General features: G+C 45.4%; 1 protein-coding gene across 1 annotated transcript; it reads right to left on the bottom strand.

Moving 5' to 3' along the window:
• Positions 1 to 60: 60 nt before the first annotated feature.
• Positions 61 to 27,001, bottom strand: LOC144931741 (MAP kinase-interacting serine/threonine-protein kinase 1-like). The gene is made up of 13 exons (XM_078855977.1): positions 26,937 to 27,001; positions 24,280 to 24,376; positions 22,315 to 22,416; positions 20,596 to 20,693; positions 18,494 to 18,573; positions 17,724 to 17,797; positions 15,872 to 15,976; positions 15,170 to 15,225; positions 14,273 to 14,362; positions 12,306 to 12,503; positions 11,359 to 11,523; positions 5,545 to 5,588; positions 61 to 4,517 (listed from the first exon to the last, which is right to left on the bottom strand). The coding sequence occupies exons 1-13, from the start codon at positions 26,967 to 26,969 to the stop codon at positions 4,190 to 4,192; spliced, it is 1,470 nt and encodes a 489-aa protein (XP_078712103.1). The 5' UTR covers positions 26,970 to 27,001; the 3' UTR covers positions 61 to 4,189.
• Positions 27,002 to 27,450: the final 449 nt, after the last annotated feature.

Genomic DNA, 27,450 nt, shown 5'->3' with positions numbered 1-27,450 from the left:
CCACCCAGCCCCACCCTCCCCTGAGCAAGTCTTGTTGGGCACCACGTCCAAATTCTCGCTCTGACATGTGGCGAGTTTCTTCGGGAATCGGACTGAGCAGCTATCATTGCGCGGCCGCTGCTGCTGCTGCTGCTGTGGGAATTTCAACTGCATTCAAAACGGTGAGGGCACAAGAGCAAACATTATCCTCCAATATCTTCTTTAATGAGCTTCGAAGATGCGCACACACACACAGGATGGAGGACATGCCAACGAGCGAGGCTGTAAACACGGCGCGGATGGATTCAGACTTTTCAACTCCCATGTGACTGAAGCTCTCAATTTGTGAAGGACCCTCAGCATAACAACCACAATTTGTTCGTCTTTCGTGCCGTTAATATTCATTTTAATAATCCATAAGACATGCAGCTCACTGGAATGTTAACAGGCCTATTGATATGTAATAAAAGCCATGCTATGCAGACAAACTAATTAAACGCGATTGTGCAAACCAATACAGCATTTTGATGATAGAACTTTTTTGTATTGAAAACCATTCACAAAGAAAAAAAAAGTGCAAATATTTTGAATCACCTGAAGTTTTACGAGTACCAGCACCTTAAGAATGCATGAGGTTGAATAATAAAAATGCCAATTATTCTGTCAGAACGGCCTCGCCGAGTTTTTAAGACTTTTTTTTCAGGAGGATCCTACATTGGAATGCTTTGCCAATTCATTACCGAGTGTGTTGTATGTGGCAGAACCCCGCTATGCATGCACAGGGCTGACAACACTGTCATATCCAAACCCTCTCATAGCCTCAAACCGACAGCACCTGGCAAACCTTTGTAGTTACTAATTCGTGTAACAACCAGACGAAATCAAACTTCGCTTCTGAGATGAAACACGATGGGGTACATTGAGTAATATTTTTTTATGATATGCTCATCTTCACAGTAGCAAGGTGATAAACTGTTGAGTGATAAGATGACCTAGATAACCATGTTTCTTATTCTTCCTCATTGCAATCTTGCCGTTTCCACCGCCTACCGATAATCACCGTAACCTCATTACAGCATCGCAAGAGCAAAGCATCCGGCTGTGCTGATACTTCAAAGGGATTTTATTGCATCAGGCTACACTGTCTGTATTTCAATCGGAAAGTCGGTATGATTTAATGCCAATACGATTACAGTAAGACAACATTTAGTGTGTACCTACATCTGTTCGGCTTGGCAGCTAAATCCTGGCTAAATAGTAAATATTATTTTTACATATTCAGAAACCAAACCATGCATTATTGCACTTATTTACCTGTATTTAAACATGTCTCACGTAGGCTATGATACGCTTTATACAGCAGCCCCATTGAGTGTTCCTGCGGCTAAAAACACAAAGTTTATTCCAGTTAGCACCCATTAAAATGTCATCCGTAATTATTTTAAATATATATTTCCCACAATTCCCTGTTCATTCCTTTGGATTTACACATAACCGTGCATGTTTGTGATATCCATGTGACCTCAACACACACACACAGCACGTCCACACCACTTAGTGGCAAACAGCGGTTGTTGTGACATCTGAAGCGGTACTGGGTCTCTTCTGTTATTTGATATTTTCTTTGAACCCATCTACGTGACTTTACCGAAAGACCCAACGAGGATCAACCCAGCCTTAAACCCTCGCGAGGTGTGCACACAAAGACTGGGGAGACAAAGGCGACCGAGGACTGGCCACACCACCACATGAGTCCTACTGGCCTACATTAGGCACTCACTCAGAGCATTGTCCTCCTAACAATCTATGGAGGCGATACAGAGAAATATTTTTCTTGTTTATGTATATTACAAGTACATGCATGTGAAATTCATGTGTATGTACACACAGCATGTGTGTGTGTATCCAATGCTGTATGTCGTTGCATGTGCGTGTATAGAATCAAGAGGTTTAACAATGTCTTAGTGGTGTCAAGTGCATAGGTGTGCAAGTCATGCGAGTCTGAGTGTGCAATACCCATACACTGATCAATCGCGCTACGTATGCCGATGACCTGCTCATGGCTGCCTCCTCGAAGGAATTGGAGGCTGCTGCTGCTGCTTTGAGAGCTGGAGCTTGCCACACAAATGCGGGGGGATTACAATCAGTCCCAACAAAGCACCCACACGAGTATTTTACAATCCATCCACATCAACTGTCGGTGAGAGGGCGACATTGCTGGACCACGAGTGGTGTTGTGCACATGGCCACTTGCAGTTTGGCAGCAGTGGTCTCACTCCCAACCCAATAATTCCAAAAAGAAGAGTTGTCTTTTCATCGGTTGTGTCACGCTACACGGAAGCTGCCTGGCGCCTGTTGCTCCACACAAAGATTAAGGTCTCTCCGCCACAATCAAAGCTACCTCTTCTCTATGCTTGTGAAACGACACTCCGGTATAGGCGTGTCGTGATCGGCCTCTGCGGAGAAATATCACGAAGGATGCCACCCTCCAGCGATGGAAGGTGAAGAAGGAGTGAAGCTCACAACGAGAAGAGCACCGGGTGGCTAAAACAAAGCAAGGTGGCACATTGGGGAGGGGAGAGGAAGGTGCATCTGCCGGTCATCTCCAAGTGAACCGGTAACACCTGTGCCTGTTCCACAACCTGCCACCATGCCTTTGACACTTCACGTGGCTCAATCTTGATTTGAAGCTTTCGTGACTGTCTGATGACGACCGCTTGTGTTGCGATCGAAACGTCGTGATTTGTTTTATTTTATTTCTAACTATGTGACTTTACCGAAAGAACCAAAGAGTACTTCACGTGGCCTCAAAGTGCACCTAGCCTGGCATAAGCCCTGTCGTGATATCACCATGACTTGGTGAGGAATATTAGCTGTTGTTGTGTGTGTGTGAATGTAAACAGGAAATAGTGGCGTAGTGGTGAGCGTACTGCACTAAGAACGCGCCAGACCTGAGTTTAATTACCAACCATGTCTTCAATGAGTGGCAGTTATCTGAACTGAACCACGGCCTGCCCCAGCTCGAATCGGCCTCAAATGAGACATAAAATTATACGTAAACATCTACACTGGCCTTAATAGTTGTACGCTGTGAGCACGAGTCCCAACAGTCTGTATGGCGATAGGGCGATCTTTTCGTCGTGTAAACAAGTTTGGCTTATCAGAGTGTTGAGGTAATGTAACGTCCATGCGGGTGTCGTTGTGTGCGCTTGTGGGGAATTGAGGCCGAGTGGTTAGTCAACTGCACTTTGAACCTGGATACTGGGCCCGATTCCTAGCCACGAGTAACATTCATAGCGAGTGATATGTAAAACGGCCTCCCTTAGGATGACTCAGCATTATGTGTGTACCAGGTGGGTTGTGTAAACATCAGCACTGGGAAAACAAAGGCGGTCGTGCTTGGTTATGGACACGCCACCCACTCCCCTAAGCCATGCTGTCCTTTCACAGACGTTAACGAGCAGCAACTTAACCCACCCCGATAATCCCGTAATGTGTGTATGTCACGGGTCGCGGTAGTGCAGTGGTCAGCGCGCTGCGCTACGAAACCCGCGTTCGATTCCCGCTCACACCCGACACCCGTGATGATTTGTCTGAACCAGTATTGAGCGTATACTAGGTCGACTCGGCCTCAAATGAGTACCTGGTGAGGTGTGTAAACATCGCCACTGGGGAGAAAAAGGCGGTCGGGCGTGGTGCTGACCACCCACCCCTTCGTGTGCCGTGCCGGCCTTTATAGGTGCTCGCTTACAGCACTTGCCTGCAAAGTCTGCTAAGCCTATACGGGGGGTATAGGACTTCATGTGTCTTATGTATGTCAAGTGTGTATATCGTTTGTATCTTTCTATTCGTGTGTTTCGAACTGAGACGTTTATCATGGTGTGTCTTTGTAATGTCATGTGCATGTGTGCAATTCATGTGGATGTCTTCCTGTGCCCCTGTGAGTGTATATATATAGGTTATAAAAGGAGGGAGGGGTCTATTTTTTGGAGTCTTTGTATGCGTGGCTCTATGCGAAACTGAGAGGTTGTGTTAAGTTTGTTGTCCTTCCCCCGCACCTCCAATTCGCACGGTTGGCTACGTACGGTGCGAAAGAAGCTCAACGTACACACGGCACACGTAACGGTCTCATCGCTGCTCTTGCCCGGATCGCTTTGACCGGCCTCGCCACGGTCCGAACGGCGCACGTGGCCCGGCCCCAAAAACAAACTTACACCGCCGCGGCCGTGCGGTCCGCGTCGCCGGCCAGGGCGGCCCGCGGCTGCCCCCCCTCCACCTGCTTGACCGGAGAACGGCCGCCGTTAGCTCTGCGTCGCGCCAACCGCGAGCGGGCCGGCGGTGAGAGGCGCATGGAGTGCAGCTGGCTGGCGAGGGGCCGGCAATCCTCCGTGGCCGGGGCGAACTCTGCGGCCGCCGCGAACTCCGCGATGTCCACCAGCGCCGCCCCTTCCTCCCCGTGCAAGTCCTTCTGCGAGATCTGCCGCTTGAACGCCGCGGCCTCCGCTGCAAACTGCGTGAGGCCGGTGACGCTGCTCTTCCTGCGGGGAGGGACAGCGCCACGGGTGGAGTCGGACACTCGACTATGATGTACCGGATAGATGGAGCGACTCGTTGTATCAGTTGAGAGTTTGTATCAGTGGGACCTTTTTTACGGTATCGAGATTTATGAAAAATAAGAAGAGGTTTTACCCTTTCTGGAAATAAAACAGGTGCTCAAACACCAAATCGATACATTTTGTAAGGCATCAAGTCTGCATTAACCACACATACTTGTGGCAAAACATGCAAACAAACATGCTCCATTTAACACGTAGGAGACTTTCGCAACCAACATCATCCATAAGAGGTTTTTTTTTGGGTTAGATCGCGTAAATGTATAAATGTGTCGTTAAACCCGCCACCACCTGACACAGCCAACTAGTAAGGGTTGTCACCTAAACAGAACGTGGCCAATTCGTCACGAGTACAGCACACCGGTGTGTTGGAGAGCCAAGCCACAACATTTACAATCTGAGTACGACGTTTCGCCAGTAATTACAACTAGCCTCATCAGGCGACAGCCAGATTTGTGGAGAAGTCCACCTGTTTCGTTCCTTATTTAGAGGCGTAGATGTCGTGACCACACACTTCTGCGTTCTTGCGCAAAGTGTGGTGTGGGGGGGGACCTTTTTGCCTTTTGGCGTTCTCTGGTCTGACACTGGTGAGACTAGGCCATACAAAATGTAGGCCAATCAGTTTCAAAGACAATGCATAATATATTATCAGAGCATCTTTGTTTGCATGTTCACCACAAGTACTCTGTGTGGTTAATGCGGACCTGATTCCTTGCAAAAGGTTTCTATTTGGTGTTTGAACATCTTAACACAACTCCTGTTTTATTTCCAGGAAGGGTAAAACCTATTCTTATTTTTTTCGAACAGTTTTGCATTGACACGAGCAGTTTTACTTTGGCAGATATTGAGTAGGACGCAAACCATTATAAATAATCAAGGAAGCACACAGAACAAACACTGACTTGACCAAATTGCAGTTAAGGTCACGCGATGGTTGATGGTCCTTGCTTACCGTTGTAGCAGCTGCGGCGTTAGCAACGTGTTCTCGAGGGCATTCTGCAACAACAACAAAACCACACCAAACCCAGGGTTACTGGAACAGCGGTGGCCGGCTGCTCTCTGCTGGTGGAAACGGATCAAGGCGTCAATGTTCTGTCCTTTGCTGTGCGCTGCAGCCAACTCTCATCTGGTGAGTAAGGATGGTCTGCATACAAAATACGGGTAATGTAAATATAGGTTGAAATTTAAAAAAATACCCGAGTCACCGTTTAGCTATGTAGAATGGGGGTGTGAACGTTGAATGTGTCATCCGTTTGTAATGTTTTTCAAAGTTATCAATTTACTTGCCCACATGTTTGGGCACTGAGTCACTGACGCATTTTGTCAGTATGTTGAACTTCTTTCGCACCAGCCAACCATGATAGTTATCGAAGGCGATCGCGTCGCTATTCATTAAACCATTGTGTAGAGAAAGATGCAAATAAGCACAGTTAATCTGCAACTGGGGTAATCTGCCCACAGATTTTATATAAAGAGTTCACTTTATAATGTACCATTGACTTCATCACACGAATAGTAGGGGTGGAACGGTGCATCAATTCATTGACGATTCTTACACTCACCATACACGTATCGAATCGCACGGATGAGAATTGATTACAACTATACTGTACTGTATTTGATCCGAATGTTGTGTGAGCGTGTGCTTGCTTTAGGGTGATCCGTGAACCCACTCTAGGCGCTACGATGCACACCAATTTAACATTTAGGCTTTCACGACCAAATACTATCATTCATAATTAGTTTCTTTTGGGTTAGAGTAGGGGTGGGGAACGTCCGGCCCGCGGGCCGTATAAGGCCCGCAAAATCATTTGGTGTGGCCCTGCCAAGGCAACCGCAGGCGGGACTCGAAATTCAATAAATCTAGGAGCAAACCTGGAAAAGCAGTTGCGAGTAGCAGCAACATCATCAACACCAGCTAACATCACACGCCTCGCCAAAGAGAAGCAATTCCAGCTATCACATTAGGGGCGAGTTAATTCAATTTTTCACCAAACATAACAGGCTATTTTTAAAGTTGATAATTGTGTATGGCCCGCGAATGATGTTATAAATATCCAAATGGCCCTTGGCAGAAAAAAGGTTCCCCACCCCTGGGTTAGATCATGTAGGCATCGTGTCATTTTTTTACTATAACCACCACCCAACACCCGATCAATTAAGTTGTCGCGTGGACAAATGTGCCAATTGACTTGGTTATTCAGCAAACCATCGTAATGTTGAAAAGCAAAGCTGGATGTAATATCCCGCAAAACGTCGGGGGAAAAAAACATTTGTCAAGAAAATGTAGCTCGCTATTCCACATTCTGCTTTGTTTAAAAAACAAAACAATAATAAAATTTGCCCACGTAACAACTTGATTTCATTGGCTCTGTCAGGTGTTGGAGGGTTACAGTAGACAAAAATGCAATTATACCGACACGACCTAATCCAAAATTAATTACGAATCAATGCACAACGCTGTTTTTTGTCTTCCTTGAATCGATGACTCCCGAAACGTGACAATTCACTGAACCGGGACATTTCCTGCTTTCACAACTACAATTATGCTGCCCTCTCCCGGCGATTAAAAAAAAAACCTGTTAATGAATCGTTGCCATAAGGCTGGGTCACACCAGCCTTTACTGCAGTTGGCAAGGTAAAATCTTTCTTAGGCACATCGATATGTTGGTGTTTTTATAATATCGGTATAATGGTACATTGGTATATGATGCATTAGCCTGATATGAGATATGGATCAGAAACATGCACAGTGACAAAGAAAATGGGACAAAAGCGAAACATTCTGAAAAAAAAATCATCAAGCGCACGCTTAAAATTACACCAAGGAGCAGAACACCACATGGGTCAGAGAACATATGCAAGTTATAAACATCAAATTGATTGTTAATTAAATTAAGTGGTTGGCATGAGGCAAGACACGTCGCCAGGCCCTAAAAACATCCGCCATGGAGACGGAGCAATGAAATGAGCTCATGTATAGAGGTGCAAGGCAGCAGTGGATTTAACATGGCTGAAGATGATACCAGTTGGCAAAATAATTAGCCTTTTGTGAAAGGAGGCCAATTGGCTGAAAAGAACATTCCTTTTTCTCCCAGTGACAAGAATAAACCCTGCTATGAATGAATGAATGAACCACTGTGTTCATTTTGAAAATGCGATGGAGCAGGAATTTTATACCGAAATAATTGGAATGATCATAGGACCGCAATCTGTCGAGGCGATTTCACCATTTTCTGCCTCGCCGTTAATTCGTTACTTGTGTTCGATAATCATCTTCAGCGTCGCGACTGCACACAGCGCAACATTCAGCAACGCGCAGCATTAAAGCAGAGTTGCGCAGTACACAAACATGCATGCAAACAAAGTCATTTTTTCCCCTCTACAAAATCTTACATTGTGCCCACAATCCATTCCTGGAACATCCAGATTCAATAAAATACATTTAGGCATCTCAATGCCCCTGTGAAGCTAAACAACAAATCTTATGGACAGCTTTTGTTTATAGCGAAAAAAATCCCAGCCAGACAGCTTAACGGACAGCTTACACAGCGCCTTCTCAAAGCACCGCTCCCACGAGGTTTACCACCTGTGAGTGACAGTAAAACCCGGGCATACCGTGGGAAGACGAATATCTCACAGCGCAAGAAGAGCGGAGGAGAGCTACATGCAAATGCATTGTCTCGAGTGGTTGATTTTTAAGTAACTGATAAAGAAAAACGTAACTTTTTTTACGTCCCAGAAAAATCCCAGCACAACCAGGAGGGTTGCCACCCATACAGGTGGCAATCCAAGGTCCCAAATGCCAGCCTCCAGTCCCTTAGCAGGTACTGATACAAGTGTAAACAAGCTGGCAAGCCAGCCCATTAAGAAAGCTTCCAGTCTATTGGAGCATTTATCTGTACAATTGTCTGCAGTGGAACGCACGAGTGCAAAACAAAGACAAAGATCCCCCGTATAGCCTTAACAGACTGTAGAGGCAAGTGCTGTTAGCGAGCACCTATGAAGGCCGGAACGGCACACGAGGGGGTGGGTGTGGCCAGCACCACGCCCGACGGCCTTTGTCTCCCCAATGGCGATGTTTACTACACACCGCACCAGGTACTAATTTGAGGCTGAGTCGACCTAGGGGAGGCCCAGGACCGGTTCAGATAATCGTCACCGGTGTTGGCCGTGAGCGGGAATCGAACCCGGGTCGCCGGGTTCATAGCGCAGCGCGCTAACCGCTTCACCACCGCTCCCCACAAGTGCACACACACACACGCTGTGTGCGTGTGCAAACATTAGCCACATGTAGTTATACCTATGTGCTCGTCCCCCAGCGCACATACACTAATAGTGCAAAAGCTTTTTTCATGGTGTTTGCAATCTTTCCCAAAAACTAAACAGATCTGGGCATTGGTGTTGGTCAGTTGTGTGGTAAGTTTCATAGCGCTTGCTTTAGGGGTTTTCCATTTTTTATGAACTTGTTAAATGTCTTGCAGCTCCTTTTGCAATCATCACAAAGAACTTAGGTATTGCTAGCTATGGATTTTTATGGCAAAATGATACACATGTATTACTGAATTGATGTCTTCATCGAGCATTGTATTGATACAGGGTTGTATTTTCTTCGTATTATTCCACTCACTGGTCCATATACTTAAAATACCCATGGCATCAATAGAGAAAGGTTCAGTGTTATTTGTCCGGGCTTGGGAAGGAGCTATAGCACCTCCTAAATTACTCTCGAGAAGACATCGTTTGTTTGACTTGGAACATGTATCTACAAACTGGCACGTGGTTACAATCACAGGGTGTCCATGAAAGTGTAATGTTTTATAACTATCATCATAATCATTAGCCACGATCGAACCTCTGCTGGATGGAGGCCTCCCCAAGCCGTCGTGTCATCTCTTGCGGTCCTTGCGACAAAACAATCCATCGAGCACCTACTCACGAGGGTAGCTGCCTGCCCAGGTGCGTTTTCTCTCCTTTGGCTGCCATATGCGGAATTTGTCTTTACATAATCCTTTCCCTCCAATTAGCACGGTTGGCTACGTTCGGTGCAAAATAAATTCAACATACTGTATATACATTAATGTAAAGAGTAAACCAAAACAATCTGAATGGCTGAAGTGATCTTCAACAGCACATAAGCAGAAGCAATTGAAACATTCCCACCTGAGCAGTTGGCAAAACATCAGAGACTCACAAATCTTAATGCAATATATTTCGACATGCCAGAGTGGCAATTTGGAGAGTTGGATGGTTGGAGGGATGTGGCTCGTATGATAAAATATTCATCCTACCAAGTGTCTGTGGTTTGATCATCGTAGCTCAAACTGCTGTCTAATTCTTGATAATGGATGATGGCTTCATGAACACGCCGTACTGTATTTACCACCAGTGTAGAATAATTCAACAAACAGACTACGTGATATGCCCTTTGCTGTGCACAGAATATATGTTTTAAAATGCGATATTGTTTGCAGGCCACACACCACGCCGGTGCCAACACGCACTGGCAGGGTGCTGGAAGGAAGCTCGCCACCGTATTACATTGCAGGGGGACAAAGCCTGACCCAATCCATTCGGTCAAAGGGCTAAACAAACATGCGTCGAATCTTGACTTAAAGCTTTCGTGACTGCAGGAATTCATATTCTTTGGATCTTTTGGTAAAGTAACGTAGATAGGTTCAAATATTTTTTTTTTAAAATAACAAACTATCTACGTGACTTTACCGAAAGACTAAAAGGCAGCCCCAGTTGTGGCCACCCCACAAGCCCTCGGGGTAAAGTGTGCATGAAAGTGACGCTCGGCAAACGTGGATGTTCTGCCGTGCGAGCGTTTGGGCTGCTTGGGCATGAATGACGGACACGCGAGTCGGTGTGAACCAGCAGAAACAGACCGATGCTCTTACGCGCCTCTGAATGCTAGGAATAATATTTTGAAGAAATGTACAACATTAATACCTCCCATTTTTCGATTTAAAGCTTTGGTGACTGCAGGGATTCATATTCTTGAAACGTCGTGAGAATTGTATTTTATAATGTTTATTTGTATTATTTTATTATTTCCCTTCTACGTGACTTTACCGAAAGAACCAAGAAGATGGACCTCCCATTTTATTTTCCTGGGAGTAATTTTCATTATTTGTAGATTGGAAAATATGGAGACATATTTCGTGTGCAATTTCTATAACATGAGTAATACCTCTCACAGTTTATTTTTTCCAATTCGCAATTTGCTCATTTTTTATGTTGGCACAGATGGAATTTAAATACTGCATTTTTGTTTTAATATAGTTTAAGCATTGGTTAAAATAATTTATAGCGAGGTTATGTATAATGCTAAATATATTGTTCCGTTTCCCAAAGTTGTATATTTTAACAAGCCATAACCTCGCACTATGTTTAACTGTACCCATCATCAGCCATCATCTATCCACTGCTGGATGAAGACAACCCCAAGTTGCCACCATCTTTCACGGCCCTCCATTTTACATTTATCTTTGAAACGTACTTACACAATTTGACCCCCTGGTGTAATTTTTTCTCGATGTAATATTTAGCTCGGCTCAATCTCTTCAAGAGACCTCTCTGAACAGGAATCTCGCCTGCTAACAACTTAACGCACGATTAAAGGGACGAAGAAAAATAAAATGTCTAAGTGAGAACGCGTGAGCGCAACGCACGTCCGGGGACCGCGCTCGCCTGCTCCCTCTCTCGCAGGTGGCCGCCGACGAACGTGAGAGTTGTCGGTGTGTGCGTGTAATGGCCTCACCCCTCTCAGCCAGGGATGATCCAGCACCTGCGCTGCACTCAGCCTCTGTTTGGCGTTGCGCACCAGCAGCTTGGAGATCAAGTCCTTGGCATGAACCGACACGCCCGCCCAGTCCTTCTCCGGGAACTCGTAGTGACCCTCCTGGATCCGTGCAAATAGCATTTTCTGCAAGGGAAGACAAGGGCAGTGACAGTGATGACATGCCAAGTCACCGTGAATGCATCAACACTTTTCAGATGTAGGAAATCAAGCGGGGTTAAACCTGAGTGGTACTGAGATATGGACTGCAAGGTGGCCAGAAGGCAATGGACACTTGAATCTGTTTCCTCCCACACAAACATTCAAAGTCATTGTCCTGCTAAGATAGTCTTAAGACTCAGCGAGGCTCTCCTGGATATACTAATGGCATTATGAGTTTGTTGAGTTTAAGCCTAAATTTACTTAAATTTGTATCCGAGGACACGAGTAATTTTGTGGTTGTCTTGCCAGGTCTTGGAAAATAAGCAGGACTAAGGAGGCCAGATTGCTACTTGGATGGAATATTACTGTGGCTGCAATTTAACGAATTACAGAACCACATTGACAGATGTAGCAGATTTATCTATTTTTTTATGATTCCTATGTTTCCGAATGATTATTATTTTTGCCAAAAAATACCCTATGTTGAGACACCGATTGAGAATGTTAAATATTACAAGTGAACAATATTTTTTAAAACAACACACACTAATGTATGCATTTAAATAGTATGAAAAAATATTGATCATATATTTTTTTTTTAAACAGCTTAACCCACAATCTTCACTCAAGTAGCTTCCGGCCAAAGGAAGCCCGTTCATAACCAGCACGTGCCGACGTGTGGTTTCCAACTAAACGAACCCTCGTTTTATGCCAAAACAAACGTGAATAAAAGCACGTACAGCGGAAACCGCCGTACACACGCGCACCTGGCAAGGCGAGCAGGGCTGCCCGCTGTCCCAGCCGCACTTCCCGCCGCAGTTGCCCACGAAGGGAGGGTAACCGCTGAGCAGGATGTACGTGATGACGCCCAGGCTCCAGAGGTCGCAGCGTTTGTCGTAGAAGGAAGCCTCTTCCTCGTTAAAGGCTTCGACCACCTCGGGGGCCATGTACTCGGCGGAGCCGCACTGCTCGCAGCGCCAACGACAACACACGCAGCTGCTGTCGAGAGCGTCCCAGTGACCTCATCTCAAGCGTAAAATTATGTTCCCAAAATGTCAAAGCAGTGAGCTAGCTTATCAAGCGTGCAGGACGGTGCAACTGCCCTGTATGTATGTATTATGTTGAACTTCTTTCGCGCCGTACATAGCCGACCGCGCTAATTGGAGGTGCCCTGTGGCCCACTCGCAACAAAGAGGGGGTGGGGGGGGAAAGGGACAAGGGGTCCCCCCCTCCCGTTAATTCTTCGCACGAGAGCCCATGTCAAGCGTGCAACACTGCCGCTTTAGAGCGAGGTGGCCCCCGTGGCTCAAGAGGCTAATACCATATCAGAACGCTAAGCCACACTGCCAATATTAGTGATTAAAACTGGGTTGTCAAGTGAAAGAAGTTGATGGTCTCAACCCTGATGCTAATAACTGCATGAAAATCCCCCAATGAGTTTACTTTTCCACTTAATTTGTCGAATTTCAGCTAAGATATATGTTTGTGTATATATTTTTATAATCGAATAAACACACCTATGGGTATTACTTCAGACGCAGATCTATGATGTAATTTTCCCTGGCCATTCGCTGACACAAGGTGGTGTACTCTTAGCTTGTGACAAATTTTGAATGGAGATGTCAATGTCTCATGCCCAGAGCATAAATTGTATTTGGAGAAACTAAACAAAAACATCTTCTTGGTTCTTTCGGTGACTTTACCGAAAGAACCAAGAAGATGAATCCCTGCAGTCACGAAAGCTTTAAATCGAAATTTAAACAAAAAAACTTTCCAAAGTTAAAATATACTCCTGCTGAAACAGACCGAGAGTGGTGCTCATATAAAATTGAGTCCTCGGCCTGTAATGGAAATTCCACTATTTTATGACAGGGACTAGTATTTGCATAATATTTCCGACTGCACCAGAATTAGTCCTCATTTTATAGACTTGGAGAGACGGTGGGATAATTTGACACCCGAAATAGATTTGAACTCACAACTTTACAACTGCTGAGTTTGGCACTCTGCTACATCTTAACTATGAAGTGAAAATGACCAAATGTAATTGTATATATTTTTTTAGTCTTAAAAATGTCTGACAACAATAATTAGTCATATCAACATTTGAAAGGCTCTATCCAGTAATCCAGTAAACAATGCTGATAAAAACTCACAACAATAATTATGCAAGTAATCCTACACCCTCACTTAATACAGTATAACAAAAAGGAGAGCATATAAAGTAATAGTACCCCACCTACACAGCCTCAAATAAACAGTGTGTCTGTAGTAATCGCTCGAGGGCTCGATTTCTCACGGCAGAGCTGAAGACTACTTGTTGGCGGCATGTGTGCTCGTAGCCACGGCGGTGGCTCGAGGTGTACTGGATCTGGTGGACCGGTTTCGAAAATATTTTCTGAGTTTCCGACCCGTTACAGACCCAGATGAAATTAAGCCGCGTGTGTGTGTGTCTTTGTGTTTCTTTGCGTGTGTGCGTGTGCGTATGCACAGTAGGGGGCACAGGTGGTGCATCAGCCAGTCATCTCAGTCATGTCAGTCAGTCGACCCGTGGCACCTGGGTCTGCGACCTCCTGCCAGCGGGCTTTTTACACTTCACGTGGCCTCAAGGTGCGCATGGCCTGGCACAAGCGTCATGGTGACCTCACCACCACTTAGTGGCGAATGGCGGTTGTTGTTGTGTGTGTGTGTGCGTGTGCGCGTGTGTGACACATGGTGCGAGTGAGCTGGCTACCGGTGTGGCCAGCTCTGGTGTGGAGATGGGCGTGCTGCCGACCGGCACTCCGCTGCCAAGATCAAAGTCACAAATCCGCACTGGGGTCACCTGCACAGGTGACACATCACCCACCGAGTCATCGCGTGTCACCATCACGGGCGTGTCACCACCGCCGCCAAAATCTGCATGTTACACGTATTTCTGTATACTTGTCCAGAGAACTCCTCCCAGACCGCTTTGCCAATTTCAGTGAATAAGATGTAACGTAAAAGACGACGGTCAATATATTTTATAAGAGGTCGAAATTCTTAAAAAATCTCTGCCCTAATGATTCGGCTTTTCGGCCCTCATACTTCTGATCCACTTTATCATTAACAATAGTTTTGTGTGTGCCATGAACCTCTTGGCCCGGTTTCAAAATTATACAATTATACAATGCATAGACATGTGCCATTGGTGTGTGAGGGGGAGATGTTGATCTCAATGGGCTTCTCACTGCAGTAGTGTATATTATAGTCTATAGGGCCTAAGGAAATCTATGGGCCTTATGTATATCTGTGGTTCCAATGCGTGTCTCTTCATCCAAAGTGAGAATAATAGGTCATTACGGCCAAGGAATTTAAACAATGCCCAGGGTAGCCACTAAGGCAGAGTGGGAGAGAAGACAGTCTAAAGAGAAAAGGATGGATTATAACCACCCATAAAAAAAAAACCATTAATATAAAGCAGAACATGCAATCGTGTTTCTCTGAATATTCTAGATATCTATACAAATAATCTGCAACACACTAAATTCTCAGCAATGAGTTACCTTAAAATTCTGAGTGCATAATAATTGTTCGTGTTCGCCAATATACGGGAAAGGCCGAGTGATGGTCTGTGTATCCGAATCGGACAATAGGCATGAGCCGTCACCTGGTCGGCAAACTCGCACAGGATGTTTTCCGGCTTGAGATCTCGGTGAGCGATTCCTTTAAAAATATGTCACATATTAGTAAACAGAACATTTGGGCCAAACCATGAAACATTATTAGTAGAATTATTACCAATTCGATGAATCGGAATCACATTTTTTTTTTATGTCTTCTCCATTGCGGAAAACATAGCGCCTCCGATGACTGTAGGGATTAGACAAACCAATTGCAATATAAATAAAAACAAAAAATACATTGTTAAGTGTAATTTTAAGCGTGTATCACGAGAATAAAGGTCCGTGTTAATTGACGAACCAATGTGGCATGACATGCTTCATATCTATCTTCTTGGTTCTTTCGGTAAAGGGAAGTAATAAAATAATGAAAATAAAACATAATAAAATAAATCTCACGACGTTTCAGAGGCTGTCTCCCCGACAGACCTGGTCTTCACCTGAGGACGGCTGCTTGCGTTGTGGCCGAAACGTCGTGAGAATTATTTTATTATGTTTTATTTTTATTATTTTATTACTTCCCTTCTACGTGACGACATTTACCGAAAGAACCAAGAAGACGAATCTCTGCAGTCACGAAAGCTTTAAATCGAAGCTTCATATCTATGCAAGAATCTTACATGACAGAGTGTTGAAAACAAAAACAAAAAAGCCTGTCGGCTATCTGAATTGCATTTCGTGAGACCGACCTTTGTTGTGTAGGAAGTGAAGGGCGGTCGCAATATCTTGCACAACTCGGCTAGCTTCCTTCTCGTTGAAATGCTTCCGCATCTGGATGTGCGTCAGTATTGAACCTGCGGCAAACACCGCAAAATAACACTGGTCAACGCACTTTTTCTGGCACGAGGTTTTCCAACGGTTGTAATGTAATGTTGGGGGTGCCGATTCCAAATCTGGCATCAGTTTTTGTCTATCACGTCAGGTTTTTGAGATATCAAATATTGCATTTTCAATTAAAACTGCAGAATAAAAATATTAAATGAATGTGGATATCTACATAAAATGATATTATAAACACACTATCCTAAAAATACAGCACCATATTTTAACACTAAAGCAGTCACTGACTCGCAACAACTTGCAATCATAAGTGACAGAGTTTATTTCGGGTGAAAGCAATGAAAATGGGGTATGCCAATAGCATAAAAATTATGTGATAGAGCAAATCTGAGATCAGATTTGGAATCAGCACCCTGAAATTAGTCTAAAACAGCTGCAAAAGTCCAGGCCAGAAAAAAATGTTTTTTTTTTTGTTGACCAGTGTAATCAATGCTGTAAATGATGATAACGAAAAGCCCCATCGTAGAAAACGACGAGAAAATCCATCATAACAGCAAACAAGCCGTAGATTTGTATTGGAGCGAGTGTTCATTTGTCGACAATATGAGTGATGAAAACATTTGCCATTGAAGTGATTTAAATTTTAGTCGGCAATGACTACGAGCGGAGGAAAATCACAGCGTGAAGATGACTCTGAATGCCCACCCTTAAGACCGACCCAAGCATGACTGACTAGGTCGAGATGAAATTAACTCGCCCGCATAAAGATGCAGACTAATATAGAGCAGCATTATTGGAGGCAGCAGCGCACCGAGGAAGACCAATATATATAAAGTTTTTTTACAGAATGCACTCTGGCTCAACTGATAATACTAGCCAGGGAGGGAGGGGGGTGGGGAGTGGATTGTGTGCCCCACTCACACCAACATTTAATAACTACGAGTGAAGTATAATTTAGACGGCTTTAGTCAGAATCAGAATTTATCCTTTATTTATCCTGGAAGAATCCGATGAGCTAGGAAGCTTTTTTTCGCACATGTCCAGTATGGGCGGGTCAGCAAGTTACATCAACTTGACTAAGAGAATTACTAAATTATATTTCTACATGCTAAGACTTCATTAACATTCCACAAGGTGTTGTTGACTAGATCAAGCCTCAAACAAAACAATAATATCTAAATGAGCACCGATTTCACCATGACTGGAGTCCACTTACAAATGTAATTCCGATTAAAATGTAGAACATCTAAATGCAACTGCATTTCAAGATTGCACAGGAAAAGGGTGCATACATATCAGGGAGATCAGCAGCGATAAACACTTTTAAATATGGTCAAAATTCTACAGTGCTTTGGATAGATGTATGAACTTTATTTATAACCTCGTTATAAATAATGGAAATCCATCTTGATGCTGTAGATATCGCGAGTGACTCCTGGATCCGGTCATTGACTGCAATCAGATTTTATCCACCAATGCATTTACACTGCCACGAAACGTTGAATATTCTTCCCAAAAGCTAAATGGAAACCCACTTTTTTTTGGCGAATGGAAACACGGAGGAAAGGTTTACCCAACATACACCAACATCTTGTGGTGAGATATTGCTCCGTAAAAAAATCACACGTGCCAAATGCGTTTCTGGACGCCAGCTATCTGATAATGACTTTGCATCCGCATGAGTCACGTCTGGTGCATGTGCACTGCATCAACACAGTGGGGATAGTCAGTGTTTTGTGACAATACAATTTGGTTTCCTACCTCCATGCATCTTCTCAAACACCAAGTAGAATGCTTTCTCATCCTCAAAGAACTCAACCAGCTCTAAGATGTTCCTGGAATAAATGTAAAAAAGAAAACAGAAGCACGGATGTCATTTAACGTAGGCAATTGCCACCTTCACATACAATTAACCGAAAAATAACGTTACAGATTATAAATCGCCTGCATTTGCCAATCAACAGGAGTTGAAAACATGAAGTTGACCTCACTGAAAGATGCACAAGACACCATCAGCCCTGAGACCAGCTGCATGCAATACAATGCAGAAGGGCCAATTGACTTGTAATCCAATTCTACGACAAAAATGTAGTGGTGCGCACAATTTGCACAAGGAATTCACGGTGTACTTGTGTCCACAAGTCCACCGTGCACACTCTTTGAAGGTGATTGGGGCCGTGACGTGGCATGTTCTGAGCGCATTCGCCGTTTGTTGCAGACGTTTACGGTTCAAACCCGGCAGGCCGCCCTGGTTAACACTGCGGGCGCATTAACAATAAGTACTACAACACCGTCCGCCTCACAGTGGGGCGTTAAAGATGACGTAATGTCATTTGTAAGGAGGCAATTGTGTGCTGGCATGACAGTCCATTTATGAGAAATCAGTCACAAATTTACTGTTTTGGGAAACAAATCATCGCCCCTTGCTGCGAAAACATAGCAGGACTCTCCTGACAATGGACTCGGCGAGGCTTTCCTGGGTAAACAACAACAATAACAACAACAACAATAATAATTCAGCAGTCACCTACCTATGGCCTTGGCACTGGTAGAGCATTTCCACCTCGCGGAAAACTCGATCCCGCCTCTGTCCTTGACACTTCTCGATGATCTGGACCACAACATCGACATCGAAAGCAATGAATGCAACGGGCGGGCACCCAGCATTTTTGTGCGTGTGTTCATTCAATAAATATAACATTTCTGCAGCACTATTACCAGCCGTGATGATAACAACGTATCAGAAACGCGGACATTGATGAAGAGGATTAACGAAAAGCTGAGGAGTGCCTTGTGAAGAAGCTCGGCGAGGAGGCATGCTTGGGATTACACAAAGAAGAACAGGGACGCATGTGTAGTGGGTTAATACTCGGTGGCAGCACTATTTATTAACGCATAACAACCAGGGTGGTGACCACCGTTCCTAATCTCACTAACACTCGGGGAGTACGACACAGCGTGACCAGGGCAGGTGACGGGCTGCCTGGTCACAAATGATGATCGGAGACTCGAGGGACCGCTGATGGCATCTTCACCCCAGGGTTGAACAGCCCAGCTCCCTGTTCACACCCCGCGTATAACTCCCGCAGCATGGCCGGCTCCGCCCCAGGCCACGCACCCCTTCTCGATCCTTCGAGAAAGTCCGGGCTCACAACCACGTGACCCCCAAGCTCCCCCCTGGGGCCCCTAGCCCCCCTTTATCGGGTCACGTGTCCTGTTGGGTTCACGCAGAGCGTCACACGACCCCCGTGACACCCGCCTACAGCGCCCATACCGAGCCAACACAAGTAGTGACGTCACATGTCCCTACGCTCGTACAGTCCCGACACAGTAGTGACGTCGTATGTCACTACACGTGAATGATAAAAACTTTGGCACATTCTAGAAAACATTTGAAACTGTTAAGAAAAGCAAGTGGGTGTGGGCAGGACAAAGTGGGCGAGAGTAAAGATGGAGTGGCAGCCGAGGCAGGTGAAGCAAACAGTTACATGCGCTACATAAACATTGTTATTACATTTGTAAGTGGACCCCAGTTATGGTGAAATCGGTGCTCATTTAGTTATAATTGTTTTGTTTGACGCTTGATCTATTCAACAACACTTGGTGGAATGTTAATGAAGGCTTAGCATATAGATATAATTTAGCAATTCTCTTCGTCAAGTTGATGCAACTCACGGACCCGCCCCTACTGGGCATTTGTGAAAAAGAGCTTCCTAGCTCATCGGATTCCTCCAGAATAACTAAATAAACAACTGCCGAGATGGAGTGATGACATCAGCTCGTGTGCAGGTGGTACGTGGATTGTTACATCTCAGGATGGCTTTGGGAAGCCTTCATTCAGCAGAGAATTGATCGTGTCTTAAGACAACGTTGTTCTTTTATCGAGTACCCAACTATTTCACTAACTCACACCAGCTGCCAGTATCGTGATAAATGTTGCAAGGGCAAGTGCCATTATATTAAACAGCATGAGGGGGTGGTTGGGATGTAGCGAGCGCAAATGCGATCCCAAGATCTCTGGATTTTGTTGATAAGAACTCCCGTCTCATTCGATCAGAGATGGTGTTCTCTGCGTGTAGAATGTGAAGGTCCAGGGTCATGGGTGTGACCAACAACTCTACGCGAGTACAAAAAGGAACGCTAGAGGAATCAAATAGTTAATTGAGGTTCTCCACGGGTGTTGTCTGGAAGTGCAGCTGGCACAGGAATTTGTGCAGCTGATTGGCACCCACTTTTAGCTGCCTCCTGAAAGGCAATAAAAAACATCACACCATCCTCGGCGGATGATAAACCTTTCTCGCCGATTGCTTTTCAAAAGGCCATTTGACAGCGTGCTGTAAGACGAATCCGACTCGCACTTTGCGAGCAATCGGCTCCCTATGCAAACAGCCTCGTCTGTAAGTTGGTGAAATTAACGAGTGGCACGCAAATAAGGAAATCACGCCCTGGATATCCACCACGGAGATCGGGCTTTAAAATTAGCTCGTGAGTAAGAGTTTAGTGAATTGTTGCATGGCCAGACTGTTAGAAATGGTGCAGACTTGGATAGGCATTCATCCAGCAGTGGATGGATCATTGCTGGTTGTTGATGATAATGATGATTAAGTTATGGTAGTAGACAACAGTGTCAAACCTTGGCAGCAAACTCCTTGCCATTGAGAAGGGACACGCAGCACTCCACACGTGCATATGACCCTTGACCCAGGACCTCTCCCGTCACATGGTACACATCTGTGGATGGAGAAAGGTCACACGTCAGGCCCAGCGGACATCATCAATCCTCCCCGAAGCCAGCAGCAGTTTGCACACAAGCAGCAATTGCCAGCATTCGCAGTACCACTGGGCAGTTTTGCAATTAGAACAAACTTTAAATGTTTGCAAATGTGTGGAAGTTCCTTGTTTTCATGCTTAATTCCACAGTTAAATCTCATAATTAATCACAAATAGGTGTAGCGAAATGTGATGTGTAGCCGAGAGGAATGGGGTGGCTGGGTAGCTTATAGGTCAGAGTACCGAGGCATTACTGCTGAGATTCTGGGCTGGAATGAGGGCAGCTACACCATGGTTCATCTGGGTTCTCAAGTATAGAGAATTTGTGGTCTCAGCTCAGTTATCCAATGACTTCAAAAAAATCCATCGGATTAAATTTGCTTTTGCGATTGATTTGACCAACCTACTTTACAAAGGGAAAAAAAGGTCACTTGAAGAATTTGTGTCGATGTCTCTTCCACGGGCTGTTCCCTGACACACTGGGATTGCTGCTGTGAGATTTCCAATTTGTTACGTGAAAAAAATAGCGAGGGCACAATTGGAAGAAATTGTTTAAAGTGACCGTTCCAGAGCCCTGCTGCTTTTACATCGCAGTAAAAAAATTATACCGCAAGAGCGCAGAAGCGTGGTCACCACATCTACGCCTCTATATAAGGAACGAAACAGTTAGATTTCTCCAAAAATCTGGTTGTCGCCTGATGAAGCTAGTTGTAATTACTGGTGAAACGTCGTACTCAGATTGTGAATGTTGTGGCTTGGCTCTCCAACACACCGGTGTGCTGTATTAGTGAAGAATTGCCCATGTTCTGTTTACGTGACAATCCTTACTAGTTGGCTGTGTCGGGTGGTGGCGGCTTTTAACGACACATTTATATATTTACGCGATCCAACCCAAAAAAACTCTATTATGGAGTAGATTAGTAGTTGGTAGGGAAGGTTGGTGGTAATTAGGTAAAGGACCTGCATGGTAGAGGTGGTATGGGTTGGTGGTTAGTGGGGGATAGGTCGTGGTGACCGGGTGCATTGCTGACACGGTGCGTTGCTGACACATTGGTCTAGGTTGGCCTCCCTCGGCCCCATCCACGTGTTTCCGAGGGTCTCTGCTGATACTTGTATTTTCGGTGGCTGTTGTGACCTGCTGTGCCTATGTGGACCATCACTTGCCATTGTCTGTAACAGTCTTTATTAGTTGTTGCCCTGGTGATGTATTGCTGTTATGTTGCGTAAGCTGCTTTAAAACGAGCGCAATAAATGATAAAGCCGTATCTTCGAGAGAAAAAAAGAATTCCGAAAATCAAGGTAATCAGATAGATGAGTGTGTGGTTAATAGGCCATTCCACAGATGAATTTGAGTCACTTGTAAGAGGAGGATAAGCAGATTACAGAGAAGACGAGTTTCACTGGAATATTGTCAAATGTAAGAGCCTAGCGTTCCGCATCCTCCTATCCATATCACCCGGAATTCAAAACGATTAAATAACTTTCCCATAACGAGTCAACAAATAAAGCGTGCAACTGGTAACGCCAACCGTTGGCCAATGAATACAACAACGGCAGCTGTGAAGCAATAACTCCGACTCACCTGAAAAGCTGTCTTTACGCGCCTCCTTAAAATGCGACCGCCTTTTCTTTTTGCGGTGCTTCTTTGCGTCCGTCATTTCAGCAGAATTTTCCATTTGCGCTTCTGCAGAAACGTTCCCAGCAGGGACAAAAAAAAACCCAAGACGGCAAAAAACCTCCGTTGTGTAAACGCAATACGAGAATCTCTTTAAAGCACCCAGCTGAGCTCATGTGTTTGGCCTCAGCGGCATACAGTCGTCGTCGATTCCTCAAGAGTGCAGGGTTGAATGTTTCACCGCCAAATTGTCTCTGACATAGCTGGGAGGCATTTATGCCGCATGTAAAGTCAGCTTTTTGCGAATGCGTTGACAAAACCCTTCAAGGGAATTAAAATAATGCCGACTGTAAAATTTGTATTGTTAACCAATTATTATTGACAGACTATTGTCCATTGCTGGTCTCCCCGTCGGGTCAGCGCATGTTGGTGAAAGGGGATCAGGACTGGTTCAAATATCACTCGCCACTGATGCCAACCGTCCGCCAGGAATCAAATTTAGATCACCGAGTTTGCAGTGCTGTGCGCTAATAATTACACCATTGCTACAACCCCAGTTTTACCGATAATTCCTCAGAAGTATAGCGATTTTAAAAGAGCCTCTTTCCTTCTCACAGTCAACTATACTTTCTTGAATGTTTAACAAGACCACTATTTCATATCCATCTACTGGTGCAGCATCTAAGAAGAGCACTGCTCCATAGAGAATTGTCTGCACACAGCAGACTGTCGGCAGGAAGCCTGGGTGTTAACTCATTAACCACAAACAAGGAACAGCATAGCAGTTGTGTAACTCGTCAAGGAATTTACAATAGATAATATTACCACACACTGGAAATAATTACATGTTTCGATAATATCAATGTAGGTATAATCATTTATGCCTGCCAAGTGATTAGATGAAATTGTACCATTCAGGGTAAACAAATCGATTGAGTAATCAATATTGTTGCCCAATGTGCTGAATTGTATTGACTCTAGGGGTCACACTAATGAGATACATGCAACATGTGTCTCAAAAAACTGGTTCATGCTCACAGCATGTATCATGAGCTTCGGAATAAAGGTTAATCTAATGACTCAAAACGTTATATTTTTGTTAACCAGAACATTATTGTTTAACCCTTTGTGAAGGCATAGCTTGATGAAGGTCTACCAACAATGTGTCAGTCATGGAGGTTGTGTGACCATACTTCACAACGCGGGTCAGCGCAGTTTGCTGAGTTTTAGGCCCACGACTGGCTCAGAAATAATTTGCCACTGATGGTAGCCACGACCGGTAATACAATGCAGGTCACCGGGTATGTAATGCAGCAGTGCGCTAACCGCAGTACCACCGCTCCACCCCGATTACCATACATCCATGTAAAAATATATATATATATTATCATCTAGGTATCATCATTGCAACACAAATAACATTGATGTTTGTCCAGATGGCATCGTGATCCTTTGCAAAAGAAATCAAACATCGCACCCCCCGAAAAAATAATGGATCACTCCAAAGATAACAATCTACATCTGTCGTACTGCAATGCAACTCGGCAACTATGAATGTGTTTGCTATTTATCCTGGGCATGTGCCATATGTGAAGTGAAATCATCCATCTTTAAACAAACACTTTCATTCTGTATGAACTATTCATGTAAGCCAATGTGGCTAGTTTCTTATTATAAATATTCATGCAATTTTCTCTTGAAGCCATTATGTCTTGTCATCAACATGTCAAACCGTCAGCCTTTTATTTTGGGGGGGGGGGGGTGTGGGAGAAGTCCATAATTGCCACAGTAACACAGTAAATCCAAATTTTTCCCCATAAAAAGACACATTCCTGAACTTCCACGTTGTGTCTGGTGCCAAGTGGAGTGCTATGATGTCCTGATCAGTCAGGTGCTAGGAAGGGTCGTCGGGGGGACGACAAGGCCTCGTACCAAGTCCAGCATGAATGGTTTCCGACCCCTCCAGTGGCCCCAGATCCCTTGGCCCCAGCATGGAGGACTTGAGCCCATTGGCCTTGGGGATCTGAATCTACATGGGGAAACACAATTTAAGAGATGTCACGCATTGATCGTGTGACACTTTACAACCGTATGTATTTTTTTTCGATTTAAAGCTTTCGTGACTGCAGGGATTCATCTTCTTGGTTCTTTCGGTAAAGTCACGTAGAAGGGAGATAATAAAATAATAAAAATAAAACATAATAAAATAATACAATTCTCACGACGTTTCGGCCACAACGCAAGCAGCCGTCCTCAGGTGAAGAACAGGTCTGTCGGAAAGACAGCGTCTGAATGAACACCACCAAGCTTGGCAGCCTATATTTAAGCTGGGTTAGGGGAGGAAGAGTGCCTTGACAAAGGTATTTGCATATCAAGAGGAATGTAGCATATTTATGGAAAATGCAGATATGGGATTAGTTACTACTTGTGGAATGCGTAGGAGGGGGCGGGGTCTCAAAGTCATATTATGCCCGTGCAGCTTAAATATAGGCTGCCAAGCTTGGTGGTGTTCATTCAGACGCTGTCTTTCCGACAGACCTGTTCTTCACCTGAGGACGGCTGCTTGCGTTGTGGCCGAAACGTCGTGAGAATTGTATTATTTTATTATGTTTTATTTTATTATTTTATTATCTCCCTTCTACGTGACTTTACCGAAAGAACTAATCAGCAACAGCCGTATTGCCTCCACAGCTGGAGTGGAGGACCCGTGATGATGACGACGACGACGATGGCAAATTTAGCAGCAGCAGCAGCTGACAAGACACCAACACCACTTCTGTTCCCAGCTGGGGGCTTGTCACTATTAAGTGTGTCAAATTAATGTGCCCCCCCAAATACATTCCAGAGCCATGGCTTAATGCAGAAGCACAGACCAAGTTACCGTAATCTCTTTACACCAATGCTCAGGGGGGGGGGGTCATTAAGGGGCTCAGTTGTGAATGCAATTAACGACCTTTTTAAACACTTTGCAACGAGGTTAATACGTTCACGCATTGGCTCTATCTATCCGTCAGTTTGTAACAGGGGAGGGCATAAGTCTTGCACGGATGATCCAATGTGGTGTATGCTTTAGTGCGTATATCGAGTTGTGTGGCTATTCGGGACTTGACCGACAGAAAGTGGCCAAATTGATTAAAATGTTTAGTGGGACGTACCCGTCTCCAAGCCACTTATCCAAGCCTAGTGTTGCCACGTTCAAACATACTGCTGACTTTACCGAAAGAACCAAGAATATACTGCTTCCTGTTTAACACGTAACAGCAGGAGGAGGCTTTCGAGAGCAATATCCGTAAGGTTTTTTTGGGTTAGGTCGCGTAAGTATATGTGTCGTTGAACCTGCCACCACCCGTCACAGCCAATTAGTATCGGGGTTGTCACGTAAACGGAATACGTGTGTCATCAGAACACGCGTGTAAACAGAACACGTGTGTAAACGGAACACGCGTGTAAACAGAACAGAACGATTAAATGATTTCGGCGTTTAATACGCTTCGTGAACTACGCCTTTTGGCGTCATGTGGTCCAACACCAATGGAGAATAGGCTCTAAGAAAAGCTGTCTCGGATGTGGACCAATCAACTTCAAGGACAGTGCAAATCATTATCATAGTTGTTTCTTTTTGTTTGCATTTTGACTGCTTGTGTTGTGGTTATTGCAAACATGATCCCTTGTATAAAGGTGTCAGTTTTGTACCAGTTGAAAGGGTAAAACCCTACTACTATTGCACAACCGATAAATAAGAGAGGACGGATCAATGACAATGACGCCTTCATCCAGCAGTGGATAAATCACGGTGCGTATGTACCGTGAACAGATTATGATGCGCGATTAGACAAAAGGCTCGTTGATACAGATCACATCTACAATAGCTGCAATGCGTATTGATGTGTAGTAACATTTTACAATTATAATACGGCACGCATTAATTAATTATCGAGTACGAGACTGGCAAAGCGCCCGGTGCCTTGGAGTCATCACCCGTTATGGGGGTGGGGGTGGAGAGGGGAGTGGGGGCACGGGGGGGGGGGTGGAGAGGGGAGTGGGGGCACGGGGGGGGTAGGGGGTGAAGAGGGTAGTGGTGACACGGGGGGGGGGGTGGAGAGGGGAGTGGGGGCACGGGGGGGGTGAAGAGGGTAGTGGGGGCCCGGGGGGGGTAGCGGGGTGAAGAGGGTAGTGGGGACACGCGGGGGGGGGGGGGTAGCGGGGTGAAGAGGGTAGTGGGGACACGCGGGGGGGGGGGGTAGCGGGGTGAAGAGGGTAGTGGGGACACGCGGGGGGGGGGGGGTGTGAAGAGGGTAGTGGGGGCACGGGTGGGGTAGGGGGTGAAGAGGGTAGTGGTGACAAGGGGGGGGGGGGTAGTGGGGTGAAGAGGGTAGTGGGGGCACGGGGTGAGTTGGGGGTAGTGTGGGCATGGGGAAGGAGGTGAAATGGGGGGTGGGGGGCTGTGGGGAGGGGGGTGGGGGGCATGGGGAAGGGGGTTAAATGGGGGGGTGGGGGGCATGGGGAAGGGGGTTAAATGGGGGGGTGGGGGGCATGGGGAAGGGGGTTAAATGGGGGGTGGGGGGCTGTGGGGAGGGGGGGGTACCCACCGGCTCAAGGGGCGCGCGAGCGCTTCCGGACATTGCCGCGCGCGCGCTCGCTCTCTTTTAAACGCGCGCGCGATTGGTCCGCCGGCTGCACGCGATGAGAGCGTTGGCCAATAGGATCGGGAGCTGTCGGGGGGGGTGGGGTTCACCCCCGAGCCCCGCCCCACTTCTGGGCTCCGCCCGCTCCGTGGCCCCGCCTCTCTCCCCCGCGTGTGACGTCACAGGGCGTCCTCGGGATATGGGGTGTTCCCGTCACGAGGACCTCGTCACGATTCTTGATTTGAAGTTTTCGTGACTGCAAGAAATCCATACACAAGCGATATTTTTTCCGCCTGAGGACGACCGCTTGTGTTGCGAGCGAAACGTCGTGATATATTATTTTAAATTTTATTTAATTTTTCTACCTACGTGACTTTACCGAAAAAAACAAAAAGTGTGTCTTGTGTAGTTTAAAACACGCAGATTACAGTGCCTAATATATGAGCCTGAGAAACAATGTTATACTATTGGTCGCGAA

The sequence above is a fragment of the Lampetra fluviatilis genome, chromosome 4 (genome assembly GCF_964198595.1).
Source record: "Lampetra fluviatilis chromosome 4, kcLamFluv1.1, whole genome shotgun sequence".
NCBI classification, from domain to species: domain Eukaryota; kingdom Metazoa; phylum Chordata; class Hyperoartia; order Petromyzontiformes; family Petromyzontidae; genus Lampetra; species Lampetra fluviatilis.
The sequence above is the reverse complement of the archived record's forward strand: the minus strand, read 5'-3'. Positions and strand labels throughout refer to the sequence as shown.